The 14,677-nt window shown below is 38.3% G+C and overlaps 1 protein-coding gene across 8 annotated transcripts in view; it reads left to right on the top strand.

Moving 5' to 3' along the window:
• nrxn1b (neurexin 1b) overlaps nt 1–14,677 on the top strand; it is a 159,830-nt gene that overhangs the window by 117,586 nt on the left and 27,567 nt on the right. For all 8 annotated transcript variants that reach the window (XM_058795417.1, XM_058795408.1, XM_058795409.1 and 5 more), the window contains one exon: nt 3,195–3,376. In XM_058795417.1, the coding sequence (XP_058651400.1) occupies nt 3,195–3,376 (182 nt within the window). The remainder of the gene's footprint in view (nt 1–3,194; nt 3,377–14,677) is intronic.

Genomic DNA, 14,677 nt, shown 5'->3' on the forward strand with positions numbered 1-14,677 from the left:
GACTTCCTCTGTGTGATTATTTCTTCTTCTCTCTGTGCTCATCTGTGGTAATTGGAACTGCTGTTGAATAACACATTTGTTGACTTTGACAAAAAAGATGAGAACATAAATGAAAGAAGCCACAAGGTTTTGATATTTGCACTTACAAATGCTTATTAGCTAAAATATAGAGTGAAAGAGTTACACATTGATGTCATTTCCAGTACTAACGATGTACACTAATTACAGCCAGTATGTTTTGACAACAGAAAAGAACCAGGAAGAAAAGAATGCATGGAGAGCTGAAAGGTTGTGATTTTGGATTCTTTTTCAATCAAGTCGTTTTTCACATCTTGTTCTCCTGCTCTCTCTTTATCTTTCACACACACATGCACACAAACAAAGACAAATAGACCTATGTGAGCAAAAACTTGTTAGTGCTGTCTTGTGATGCTATCATCTAAATAGTTTCGCTACTGAAAATCTACCTGACATTTTTCAGCAGCGAGGTGGTAGCACTCTTAAACTTACAGCTTTGCTATAATTAGAGAGACACAACTGCCCAACACTGCTGAGACACTGCAATGCACGCATCTCTCTTGCTCTCGCTTTCACTCTCGACAATAAATCCAGTGCAATGGCTAAAGCCTCTGTATGATGTGTTTAAGAGGTGTTTAAAGCCTACCGAGGTCACTAACTTTCAAAGCCTTATGGACAGAAGGAGTCGTCAAAGAGATGATCCTAAAACATCTTCCAACTCATGACCCTAAAACACCCACGACAGACAGCGAGAGAATATACACACACTCACAAAGTCAGGGAGTGAAAGAGAAAGAAAAAGAAAGAAATTAAAGCTGCAAGCAGCATTGAAAGGGCCCTCGCACCCAGGCTCACCGCCGCCCGGTAGCTTTAGGGAAACAGCAAACAGTGGGCAATATGCTTTTAAAGTGGTTAATAAAGGATAAATACATAAAAGTCATTTATATGTGCCAAACTTCTTGCTGCCAGCTGGTGGCGCTATGACTGAATATTGACATGTAGATGTCTTCAGGCCAGGAGTCTTACAAAATATAATGTTGATGTCATTAAATCTCTCAGATGAGTTTGTTACAGCGTAAAACAAGTCATTACCTGTTGCCAGCAGGTAGCGCTATGATAAGAACTGAATATTGGCCTTTAGATGTGTTCAGAACTGGTCTCTTATCAAACGTGTTAAGTTTGGGGCAGATCAGCCATTGTATGGCTGAGTTACAACAACTTCCTCTTTTATGACAAAACATCGAAATTTGTCAGGCCGTCACAGACACGACCTTTGTCTAAACTCAAGATCTTCACAATTTAACATCACAAAGGCCTTTAGATTAGACACACCAAATGTAATGTTGATGTCATTAAATCTCTAGGAGTAGTTTGTTACAGAGTAAAACATGTCACTTCCTGTTGCCAGCAGGTGGCGCTATGACTATAATTGAATATGGGCATGTAGATTTCTTCAGGAAAGGAGTCTTATCAAATATGTGAAGTTTGGGGCAGATCAGCCATTTTATGCCTGAGTTATAACAACTTCCTGTTTCATGGTGAAACATCAAATTTGTCAGGCTGCCCTTCAGCGAAAACTCTAGATCATCACAATTTAACATCACAAAGGGCTTTAGATTACACTGACCAAATTTGGTGTTCACCTGATTAAATCTCTAGGAGGAGTTTGTTAAAATACAATGGCTGATAATGGCAAAAATGACAATTTGAATGACAAAATGAAAATTTGCCAAGAAAATTAAAAATAACCGATTTCCTGTTGGGTTTCGGATTTTTCTCCAAGGTACTTTTTTGTAGGTATTGGTGTGTTACATGTGTCGATTTTCATACATGTACGTGAAACATAGCGGGAGGGACACTTCATTGAACGTGAATAGATGGTGCTATCAAGCCATTTTGCCACATCCACTTCTCTGAAACCTATATCAGACGTAAACTTTCGCCAGTTCTGACGCGTGTGCAAAGTTTCATGACTTTTTGAGCATGTTTAGGCCCTCATAAATGTGATTCATTTTGGAGAAGAAGAAGAAGCGAAATAAAAATAATAATAAACAGAGCAATTCTAAGAGGGTCCTCACACCACCGGTGCTCAGTCCCTAATAAACAATCACACAACTGTCACATCATCTTTATATAAGGGTTGGGCAACAAATTTTTCACATTTATTATTTATTTATTTATTTTATTTTTATTTTTTTATCTGAATTATATTTAAAGTTTAAGAAAAGCCTCTGTTAATAAAATTGCTTTGATAAATTCAATAAATGCATGATGTTCCAGAGTCAATAAAGAAAAGTATTCGCGATTATGAATATTATTTGAATATTAGGTAGCACTTTATTTCGATAGTCCACTTTATACATTCTACTAACAGTAAGTAACTTTGCTACTACATGTCAACTAGCAGTCATTAGAGTATTAATAGACTGTCTGTTTGTTTAATATCTTCTAACACTTTATTTTGATGGGTCCACAACATACAACATACTGACTATGAGAAACTTTGCAAGTATATGTGTCCCACCCCTGGACTGTTTTGTTGTGTTTTTGCTCCCCATGTGTTCCCTGTGACCCAGTTTTCTTCCCAGTTTGATTGTGTTAATTTGCTCCGGGTGTGTCTTGTTTTCCCCTGATTTCCCTGCCTTTAAAAGCCCCAGTCCTTTCAGTTAGTGTTTGTCGGGTCTACTTGTTGGATGTTGTGTGTTTCCCGTGTTCCTGTTTTGGAGTTTCCCCTGTGAGTGTAAGATTAAAGACTGTTTAACGTTTCTCCACGTCTCTCTCGTTCCTCCTAGCGAATTGTGACAATATGTCAACTTATTCTAAACCTACCCTAACAGTCTACTCTGAGAGTTAGTAGATATGTAGTTGCAAATTAATGAGAATTAGTTGACATGTACTTGACATGTAGTAACCAACTACTTCTAGTTAATAGAACGTCTAAAGTGGACTATCAAAATAAAGTGTAACCGAATATTATTATAGATATATCACCATAATTGAGTGGTATAGGATAAGGTATTTAATTCTTCCATGTGTTGTGGTCGTAGAGAAGCTGTCTGTCTGTGTGTGTGTGTGTATACTATATATATATATATATATATATTATACTGTGTATATGCTATGCATTACAGTGTGTGACTGAACTCTGTTTGCTTGCACATTTGTGTCTCTTGCAGCAGGCACCACATATATATTTGGGAGAGACGGTGGTCTGATAACATACACATGGCCACCGAACGACCGGCCAAGCACACGAGCTGATCGGCTGGCGATGGGATTCAGTACTCATCTGAAGGAAGCTCTACTGGTGCGAGTGAACAGCTCCTCTGGGTTAGGTGACTATCTCAAACTGCACATTGTAAGTGGACCATTTCTCTATTTTATACAAAGTGCATTCTATTATTATACTCAAAATGTGTTAAAGATCCATTTATTGCTGTACTAATTTACACAAGAGAATAAGGCACATACAAACACTACCATCTACAGATCTAAACAAAAGTTTAAAACAAATGAGGCAAGAGATTTTTTTACACTTTCATGCTTCTACTGCCTGAAACCACTCTAATGCTAACTAAGTTAATATTCACTACATAGTGAATGCTGCATGTGAGTGTACATGTGTGATTTCAGACTTAACAGTAGACCGTGCTGTGCTATATGCATTATGTTATATTGAATGTGGTGTTTACAGGACACTCTGTATTTACAACTGTCCACATCAGAGACAGATGTTACCAGGTCTAAACTGACACACAAAGTATTGTTAATCAAATAGCAAACACATGCAAGCACTTTTAGGGAAATGCATAGACGGTCACATACAAAATTGTTACAGCAGGAAAAAGTATTCATACACACAACCACACACGTAGTGACTTGCATGGGCACATGTGAAAGTGTCATTGGTTCTTAGTGCTGCAGTGTAGCGCTGTGTCAGGTCAACTCTGGCCTGCGGGAGAATGTGGGTTTCGAGAGTTTCACCTCTGCTATAAATCAGATGGCAGCAGGGGCACATCTGAACAGAGGCACAAGACACACACACAGCAGCACACATCACACTGAACACATGCAACAACACACATTCTGTAACTGTCCTTAGACTGCAAGAAAAGTGAGTTTATTTATATAAAACCAGAGACAAAGAACCAATTAATATTCCAGCTGCTCACCACGTTTACATTTATTTATTTAAATGCTTTTATTCTTATAATGTATGTAAGTCTGCAACGTTTCAAAAAAGTGCAACAAACGAGTGGAGGCAATAGCACTACAAAGACCTAACAATATAAAGAGTTCCAAACCACATTGTCTAGAAGAGTACAGGCTAGAACAGGGAGGGCTTTAAGAAATCGAGAAAGCATAGAAGTGTTTTTTTTTTTGTTCTCATCTCACACAAGAGATGAGTTTTCAGCTGCTTCTTGAATATAGGAATATCATTTTGCAAGCAAGGAACAGTGAATGAGCAGTGAATTATTCTGGAAAGTGATTGTATCACGGGGCATTGCTTACTCATTAACTGCAGGCTTCTGGAGGGAATGTAGACTTGTGAGAGAGAGTGAAAGCATCAAGCATCAGTGTCTTGAACTTGATGCAACCTGTAACTGGTGGACAGTATAGATAAATAAAGAGCAGACCCCCAATGTACACACATAGTGGCCTACAAGCCTTTGATTGCTATCAGCAACTCTGTGCCATCAGGAATGCCAAATGGCCCTTTTGTTGTGGAAGATAGGTTTCGGAAATGAAAGCAAAAGTCTTTGATCTTTTTCGACTCTGCAACCTGTAGGGTGATAAGTTATTACAATGCTGAGTTTTATAGGAAATGTGACAGTAAATGCATGAAACTCAAAGAATTATTGTTGTACAGAAAAGAGACAGTTGAATATTTCCAGCTGTTACAAATAAGTAGACCTGTATCCACACCTCTTCCAGTCTGACAGAGACAAAGAGAAGCTGTCAAAGAGAGAGCAGCAGGGTTTGCTGTGTCCTCTGGTCAAATTCAATCCCAGGATGCTAAGAGCTTAGTGAGTAGCAAAGGCCTGAATAAAGTCTGCTTTGTTTACTCCCGACTAGCACTTGAAGAGGTGCAAACTGGATGCAGGTTAATTAGATTGCAGTGTCAGATATTGCAGTTTTGCAGATAAACAACAGGAGTGTCTTGAATGTGGTCCAAAGGAGAGTAGAAAAGAAAGCAGGAAGATGAAAATGAAAAGAAGATACTTACCAGCAGCATCTTGTTAAATGTTTGCTGAGTAGAGTTGGGAATCAAAACCAGATCTTATTGTGAGTTCATGATATTTTTGATGAGATTTAGTAAAGAGTCGTGAGCTTGCATTCTCAATGGAATGTAATGAGAGAGAAAGATTGAATACCACAAATGAATCAAAAGACAATACATACATATACCAATGAACAGTTTTGCTACAGGACCCAGATTTTACACTGGATAAATGGTGATTTCACATAAGGTCAGTATCATAAAGTTTCATAAAAAAAAAAGACATGGAGCAAGGATTTATATATATATATATATATATATATGTATATGTATATGTATGTGCATCTGAAAAAAATAGGATATTGTGAAAAAGTTCAGTTTTGTTTGTAACATTTCAAAAAGTGAAACTTTCATATATTCTAGATTCATTACATGTAAAGTAAGACATTTCAAAGTTTTTATTTTTATTTTGATGATTAGAGCTTACAACTCATGAAGGTCAAAAACCCAGAATCTCAAAACATAAGAATATTTCCTAAGATCAATAAAAAAAAAAAAACAGAAAAGCTCAAGTTCTTTAAAGTATGTTCATTTATGCACTCAATACTTGGTCGGGGCTCATTTAGCACAAATGACCGCATCAGTGAGGTGTGGCATTGAAGCGATCCGCCTGTGGCACTGCTGAGGCACTATTCTACGGTGCCCCGAGGTGACATGGTCGGTTTACTTAGTTTTGTCGTGGCCATGACATCATAACTCGTGGGAACGTAATAATATGTCGTGGCCACGAGATCATTTTGTCGAGGTAAAGATATCCTTATGTCGTGGCCACGACTTATGTTGAGGGAACGACATATTTTTATTGTGGCCACGAGTTCAATGCATGAACAATAGCATGCGTGACCATAGCAACCTGGGATTATCAGAGATGGATTCATTCATATTTTATTTAGAATTAAGAAATTATTATATTAATGATTATAGAAATTACATTATTAAATTATTACCATGGCTACCGGACTGTATTACATGCCATAGTCAGCATTCAAATGAAGTTTATCATGAAATGTTACATAAAGCGCATAAAATAAAATAGGCCCACAAGAAAACATTTTTATCCATCCCACAGTCTTGTAAATCCATGAACTGATCGTCTTTTTCCCGTAATATTTGTATAGTAATATTATTATTATTAGCCTATTATTATTGGTTATTTTTCCCTTCATTTCAATTTACTTAACGTTCTGAATTGTAAATAAAAGCCTACTGTAAATGCTAGACATGCCAATAAAACTTTGATTATGCTGACTGGAATTTTTACTGGAATGCAGTTTAAATTTAACATAGGCTATATTTAATTTTATTTCTGCTAAGTAATAGACCATAATTACAAATACCATTTAGTGTTTCGTTGAATTAATCATTCACGTAATTTCATTTGTAAATGAAAACACAACTCGCTCATTTATCATTACACACGGGCATAAATACAATCATAAAGTCAAAACTTTATTGGCATAATTGTCAAGCGTTCACAGTATTTGCAAAATATATGGTAGGCTAGCAAATATAGCATAATTATACAAAAGGTTAACTAGGTAAAGCAATACACAAAATGAAAGGGGAAATAAGCATGTATAACAAATATAAAAATATAACCCTATAAGTTAATGTATTAATAATAATAATAATAGCCTATACAAATATTAAATGTTTAATGTTAATAAAAATGTTTTATGATAATATCTGATAATCCCGGGTTGCTAGGTTTGTTTATGCATCGAACTCATGGCCACGAGAAAAATATGTCGTTCCCTCAACATAGCATCTCAAGGCCACGACATAAGAATGTCGTAACCTCAACAAAATTATTTTGTGGGCACGACATATTATCATGTTCCCACGAGTTATGATGTCGTGGCCACAACAAAACTAAGTGAACCGACCATGTCACCTCGCGGGGCACCGTAATATTGAGCCTTCAGCTCGTCTGGATCGACTGTTTCTCATCTTTCTCTTGAAAATATCCCATAGATTCCATATGGGGTTCAGGTCAGGCTTGTTGGCTGGCCAATCAAGCACAGTAATATCATTGTCAGCAAACCACTTGGAAATGTTTTTGGCACTGTGGGCAGGTGCTAAAGTCCTGCTGGAAAAGGAAATCGGCATCTCCATAAAGCTTGTTAGCAGATGGAAGCATAAAGTGCTCCCAAATCTCCTGGTAGATGGCTGCATTGACTTGATAAAACCCAATGGAGCAACACCAGCAGATGTCACGGCCCCAAATCATCACTGACTTCGGAAACTTCACACTGGACTTCAAGCAGCTTGGATTCTGTGCCTCTCCAGTCTTCCTCCAGACTCTAGACCTTGATTTCCAAACGAAATGGAAAATTTACTTTTATCTGAAAAGAGGACTTTGGACCTCTGAGCAACAGTCCAGTTCTTTTTCTCCTTAGGCCAGGTAAGATGCCTCTGACGTCGTTTCTGTTTCAGAAGTGGCTTGGTAGCCCTTTTCCTGAAGACGTCTGAGCATGGTGACTCTTGATGCACTGACTCCAGCTTCAGTCCACCCCTTGTGAAGCTCTCCCAAGCAGGGCCGTCGCTAGTGGGGTGAAAGGTGGTGACGATTATAGGGGCCCGCGGCTGAGGGGGGGCCTCCCGGCGATCTCAACCGACTGGCTGAGGCCAGCCTAAAAAGACGCTCAGGACAGTTGACGGGCCACTGCTGCGCATCGTCACAAAAGCTTATCATTTGCACGTGTTTCTAAGCCTTGCCAGTTTCAACATTCAAAAGAGTTCAAAGCATTCAAACACAACACGCGGAAAATCTCAACTGAGTACTCGTACTGAGTGTTCGGTGCACACGCAGTGAGCTGCGTCTCACAGACAGCAAGACCGAACCGAGCTTTCCTTCTCGTCCTCCTGCACCTGAACGAACAAATAAAAATTGCAGTTTAAACATGCAAACAGAAAAAGATGTGAAAGGGCCCAATTCAGCACCCGTGCACGGTGTTCTGTGCGCACTGGGCGCACGCAGAGAGACTCGTCTCGAAGCACTTGAACACCGAATTTGCCTCTTCTTGCTCTTGTACCAATAAATACATACAGAATTGTCAAAATACCCGTCTCGGAGAGTATCCTCAAAAAACTGTTGGTTATGTCTTAAGTGAAAGTAAACAGTGGAGAAATAAATCAGTGTATCATTATAATGGTTGCATTGTCTCTTAAAGTGACCACGCCTAATTTACTATCTGCTGTCTGTGTCCTTAATGTTAATCCAAGAAAATGAAAGCGAGAAAATCACAGACTGAATTACTTTGACTGTGGATTAATTCTTGTTAAAACTACAAACCAAAAATTATTCAGACACCAGATATAATTTTTGATATTTTTTTACTAATGGATATAGGACACCATTTTGCTATACTCACTTAAATGAACTAAAGTAAACTGTGACATATTATACCCAAAAATTCTTCATAAAGTTGACTACCAGTAAAATTGATAAATTATTTGGGACCAAAAATTATTCAGACACTTTGACCTGACCATGTTTTGCTTAAGTGTTTTCTTCTTTAATTGCTAATGCAAACTTTTTACAGACTGAACAAAATTAAGCATTGCTTGGTAATGCAGTGCTATTTTACATTTGATTATTCGGTTTCTGTACCTGGAGTGGACACCTACAAACTTGAAAAAAATAAATAAATAAACATTGTGTAATTAGCACAAATAAATAAACAATAAATAAACAATTTCAAACAGGGCCCACTGGTACAACCTGCACTGGGGCGCCGCAAACCCCAGCTACGGCACTGCTCCCAAGTGTTTGAATCTGCTTTGCTTGACAGTATTCTCAAGCTTGCGGTCATCCCTGTTGCTTGTGCATGTTTTCCTACCCAATTTCTTCCTTCCAGTCTACTTTGCTTTTATTATGCTTTGATACAGCACTCTGTGAACAGCCACCCCTTTCAGTAATGACCTTCCGTGACTTACCCTCTTTGTGGAGGGTGTCAATGATTGTCTTCTGGACCACTGCCAAGTCAGCAGTCTTCCCCATTATTATTATGGTTTCAAAGAACAAGAGATATCCGGAATTTATGGCCATTTAATGCAACTCAAATGTAAATATTCTAATATTTTGAGATGCTGGATTTGACTTTCATGAGCTGTACGCTCTAATCATCAAAATTAAAACAAACAAAAAAACGCTTTACATGTAATGAATCTAGAATATATGAAAGTTTCACTTTTTGAAATGTCACCAAAAAAAAAAACTTTTTCATGATATTAATACTTTTTGAGATGCACCTGAACATAATATTAGTAATATTAAAGCATACATAGCTACAACAGCAAATTTATTCGCGAAGGGAACTTCTTTCAAAGTATTGCTTTGTGAGTGTCTTCCTTACAAAAGTCCTTTCCAGCTGTCTATAAGCAAGAGAGTTGTCATCTGCCTGAGCCTCGCTGTTGCAGAGCCCACTCTTAACTAGACAGACTGCTCTTCCTGTGAGTGCCTAAGTCTCAGGACACTGTGCTCTAGGGAAGCACTTAATATAAATGTATAAACCCAACAGCGGAGTGGATCAGGAGGTTTATACTGATGAGCTCCCACCGGCTCAGGTCCTGCATGCTTCTCACTCTCCCGATTCTGCAGTTTTAAGCGTGTTCTTCACATGAGCAGACCGCCATCCCTCCACAAGAGACTACGGTTTGGCCATGTTCAGTGGTTCATATGAAAGGAATGATGCCATGTTTTTGGAGGCCTGCCAAGGGTAATATTGGTGCAGCTGCATCCAGACAGGTGTGGAGAAAGCATGACGTCAACTGTTCGGAGCTCCTTGTAGTGTCTATATTTTCTTGTTTTTACAGGCAGCACATTCATATATATATATACGCATGCATACATATACATATACCATCAGGGCTCAATACAGTTAGCGAGATGGCTCTTATTGTCATTATCTATGTAAGTGGGTTACAACATATCCTAAAGTGGCTTTATTTCTATAATCTGTGTTTGGTGCAGTGTTTGCTAGCATACAGCATTAAACACTGTGATTGCTTAGTGCTAATAAGGCTCACCACTTAATGTCTTATTGAAATGCCGACAAGTTGTCACATTTTTTCTTGAGTGACAAGAAGATATCGCTGTCAGTGGATTAGAATTGAGAATATAGAAAATGCCAGAGATGCCATTGCTTTCAACTAAGTTATGTAGTGCAGATTGTCTGTGTGTGTGTGTGTGTAGCTACGCTTCAGCTGCTACCATTCATATAGTGTAAACTTCAGTGTGGCTATATTCACTGCCACTATCTGGTGTGCTTATGCATTTCTGAATGGTGCAGGCAATTGTCACTGCCACAATAGCATGTTTAGGTAACCATATTGAGGTGGCTTATGCTTATTAACAACTCAGCTCTGTTAGGCTTGATCAGTTCTGCGCTGATAACACACCATGATTTTATACTGTCCCCATAGCATCAGCTTTTGACACAATGTCAAGTGAGCCAATATTAAAAGGGAATGAATCCGGTATCTCATATAACCTGGATTCCTGAGATGAGAGATGGAAACATTGCACACACTGGCCATGTTACTCTGCTTGAACAAGGGTGAGCTTTGCTCTTTTTGATTGTTGAAGGATTCTAAGAAGATGCGGTTTGTGTTCTATATATACAGTAGACTATGAGCTATGTCAAAGTTGTACGCTCAAATGCCACAGGCTTTAGTCAATCTCAGAGAAAGGTGTTTCCCCATAGCATCAGCTACTGATATAAAGTCAAATTTCTCATCTCAGGGAATCAATTCATTTATGAACCTGTATTTTATGAAATTTAAAATTTTCCATGCATTACAGAGTATAAGGACTGTAGCCTTCAAGCTTCAGAAGGGATGCAAAAGCATCATATCAGCTGTTAACAGCTTAACTTTTATTATGTTAAAAAGAACGACAAGATTCTTCAGATAAATTGTAATCGAATAAGAACCATAATTGTTAAATTCTTTAGTATTCCCATCTCTATTGTTGAGAATGACAGGGTGTTTGTCCCAGTGGAGGGATGGGTATGGGTTTGCATACCCATGTGGCTCTTCCAGAGGTGAGTGAGATGTCAGGTGTGATGTTATTCTGGAGCAGATCAGTCAGCTGTGAGGATATCGTCCTTTAGGGCATTTGTGAGGCAGTGTGTTTCAGTGAAAGGAGTGGAATAAGGATGGGAAGAAGAACAGTGCTGAAAGAGAAAAACAGACCTGAGCAAACAAAGTGAAGATTTCAGATGAAGACCAATAGAAGACTTTTGATTGTTAAGTAAATGGGATAGCGATAGAAATCAAAATCGTGTCTACCTTAGGACAGTGGTTTGCAGGTGTTATGCTGTGAGGAAATGGTGTAAAGTGTAGATTGACCCATAGCTTGTGGCCCTTTAATCCAATATAATTTGTAAAAAATAAAATAAAACGGAAAAAGTGCATTTTTTTCAATAGGTTGCTAGAGGTTCAGTGTATTCATGAAATCAGTTCAATTCAAGTTTATTTGTATAGCGCTTTTTATGATTCAATCGTTGCAAAGCAGCTTTACAGGAAATTAAGTTTCTACTATATATATATATATATATATATATATATATATATATATATATATATATATACATATACATACACACAGAAGAAACCCAATATATTTAAGTTATGACAGACTTAACTTGGTAATTATGTGTTGTCTTAGGGTTGGCATCCTCCGTGGTCCTCTGAGGTGTTGCCATCATCTCTTCTCAGGTGTTTGGTCATCTCGGATCTTTTTAAGGGTTGGATCCAGACTAACGCTTCAGTAATTCCTAGTTACCACGGGATGTTAATCCCGTGGCAGAATCAGAGAAACAGATAGAGACATAATTAGCATAGCTGCTGTTCTATTCAAGCAAAAATGTTCAACCCAATCTAAAGAATTATAATGTACATTTGATCAGATATAAATGCAGTACAAGATTATAAGATGCATTATGTGAATGCTTGGCTAAAGAGATGTGTCTTTAATCTAGATTTAAACAGAGAGAGAGTGTCTGAACCCCGAACGTTATCAGGAAGGCTATTCCAGAGTTTGGGTGCCAAATGTGAAAAAGCTCTACCTCCTTTAGTGGACTTTGCTATCCTAGGTACTACCAAAAGTCCAGAATTTTGCGACCTTAAGGAGCGGGTTGGATTGTAGCGTGGTAGAAGACTAGTTAGGTACGCAGGAGATAAACCATTTAGTGCCTTATAGGCAAGTAATAATATTTTGTAATTGATTCGGAATTTAATAGGTAGCCAGAGCAGAGACTGTAAAATTGGGGTAATATGATCATATTTTCTTGACCTGGTAAGGACTCTAGCCGCTGCATTTTGGACTATCTGTAGCTTGTTTATTGAAGATGCAGGACAACCAGCTAGCAGTGCATTACAATAGTCCAGTCTAGAGGTCATGAATGCATGAACTAGCTTTTCAGCATCTGAAACAGGTAGCATGTTTCGACGCTTGGCAATGTTTCTAAGATGGAAGAATGCTGTTTTTGTAACCTGGGAAATATGATTTTCAAAGGACAAGTTGCTGTCTAATATAACACCCAGATTTTTGACTTTAGAGGAAGTAACAGTACATCCGTCTAGTTGCAAATTGTAATCCAAGAGATTCTGAGTACTGTTTTTTGGACCAATAAGTAATATCTCGGTTTTATCCGAATTTAATAGGAGGAAATTATTGGTCATCCAATCTTTTACATTTTTAACACAATCTATTAGCTTAGATAGTTCAGAAGTTTCATCTGGTCATATTGAGATATATAGTTGAGTATCATCAGCATAACAATAACTAATCCCGTATTTTCTAATAATATCACCAAGGGGCAACATGTATATTGAAAATAGCAGAGGACCTAGGACAGATCCTTGTGGTACTCCATACTTTACTGGTGATAGTTGAGATGACTCCGCATTATAGGTAGGATCTGAACCATCTTAAAGCCTGCCCTTGAATACCCGTATAGTTTTGTAATTGATCTATGAGTATGTCATGGTCTATAGTGTCGAACACAGCACTAAGATCAAGTAAAACTAGCAATGAGGTGCAGCCTTGGTCTGACGCAAGAAGCAAGTCATTTGTAATTTTAACAAGTGCAGTTTCTGTGCTATGGTGAGGCCTGAAACCTGACTGAAATTCTTCATAGAGAATTTTTTTGCAAGAAGCAGCACAATTGAGCAGACACAACTTTTTCTAAAATTTTAGACATAAACGGCAGATTTGAAATGGGTCTGTAATTTGCCAGTTCACTAGAATCTAGTTGTGGTTTCTTAATAAGAGGCTTAATAACTGCCAGCTTGAATGGTTTTGGGATGTGACCTAAAGATAACGATGAGTTCATAATATTGAGAAGCGGTTCTTCTGCTACAGGTAACAACTCTTTCAGTAGTTTAGTGGGTACAGGATCTAATAAACATGTTGTTGGTTTAGATGCAGTGATAAGTTTATTTAGTTCTTCCTGTCCTATAGTTGTAAAGCACTGCAGTTTTTTTTCTTTGGGAGCGGTGAATGAAACTGAAGTCAGTGTTGATACCTTTACTTTAATGATAGTGAATACTACTCATCCCTGAGGAGAACTGAAGAAGTTGTTTTTCAGTCTGGATTATGACAGGGTGAATGCCTTTTGCTTTCTGTACTGTAATTGCATGTATCTATTTAAAAAAAAAAAAAAAAGAGTTCTGTTTGCAGTAGCTGTGAATCTATTAAATTTCTAGTTTGAGGCTCTACTGCATCTTGATGCTCAGAGTTTTGTGCTCATCTGTGATTGATAATTCATCTGAAGGCTCTTTCATGGGCTCTTTGCTCTGTGTTGTGTTTCGTGCCTATCAGCCATCATTGTTTTTCCAGAGCATGTTGTGCGTAAGTTTATTCTTGCCGCGGCTCCACTGGGAAGTCTGTCGCACGCAATTCCCAGCACACCAATTAAAACACCTGCCCATTGACATGAATTTACACAGATCACGTTACATACCCAGATGGAACCTGCTGCTGCGCATGACACAGACACGCACATAGACCCAAACTCCCTTCACAGCGCTGTGACTCTGGCACGCAATTCTGCCCGCTTCAACTCCCTCCTGACAGTCCGTTTACTCTGGCCGCAAAGGACACCGTGATTATGTCATCATGTATGCAGTTATTAAGCATATGTGTGTGTGTGTGTGTGTGTGTGTGTGAGATGCAGTTTTGAGGGGTGAGTATGCTTTTAACTGTTTTAGAGCATCTCCTTCCTCTCATCACTGTCACTGTGTTTCCATAGTAACAGTGCAGGTCTGTTCTCAAAATTGCTTTTAGATGTTGTATCAATGGTTTACACCTGTATGGATTACACTCTATCCTAAAGAATAAACCTGTATCATAAGAGCTCATTAGATAGT

Source organism: Onychostoma macrolepis, chromosome 13 (assembly GCF_012432095.1).
Source record: "Onychostoma macrolepis isolate SWU-2019 chromosome 13, ASM1243209v1, whole genome shotgun sequence".
Classification (NCBI taxonomy): domain Eukaryota; kingdom Metazoa; phylum Chordata; class Actinopteri; order Cypriniformes; family Cyprinidae; genus Onychostoma; species Onychostoma macrolepis.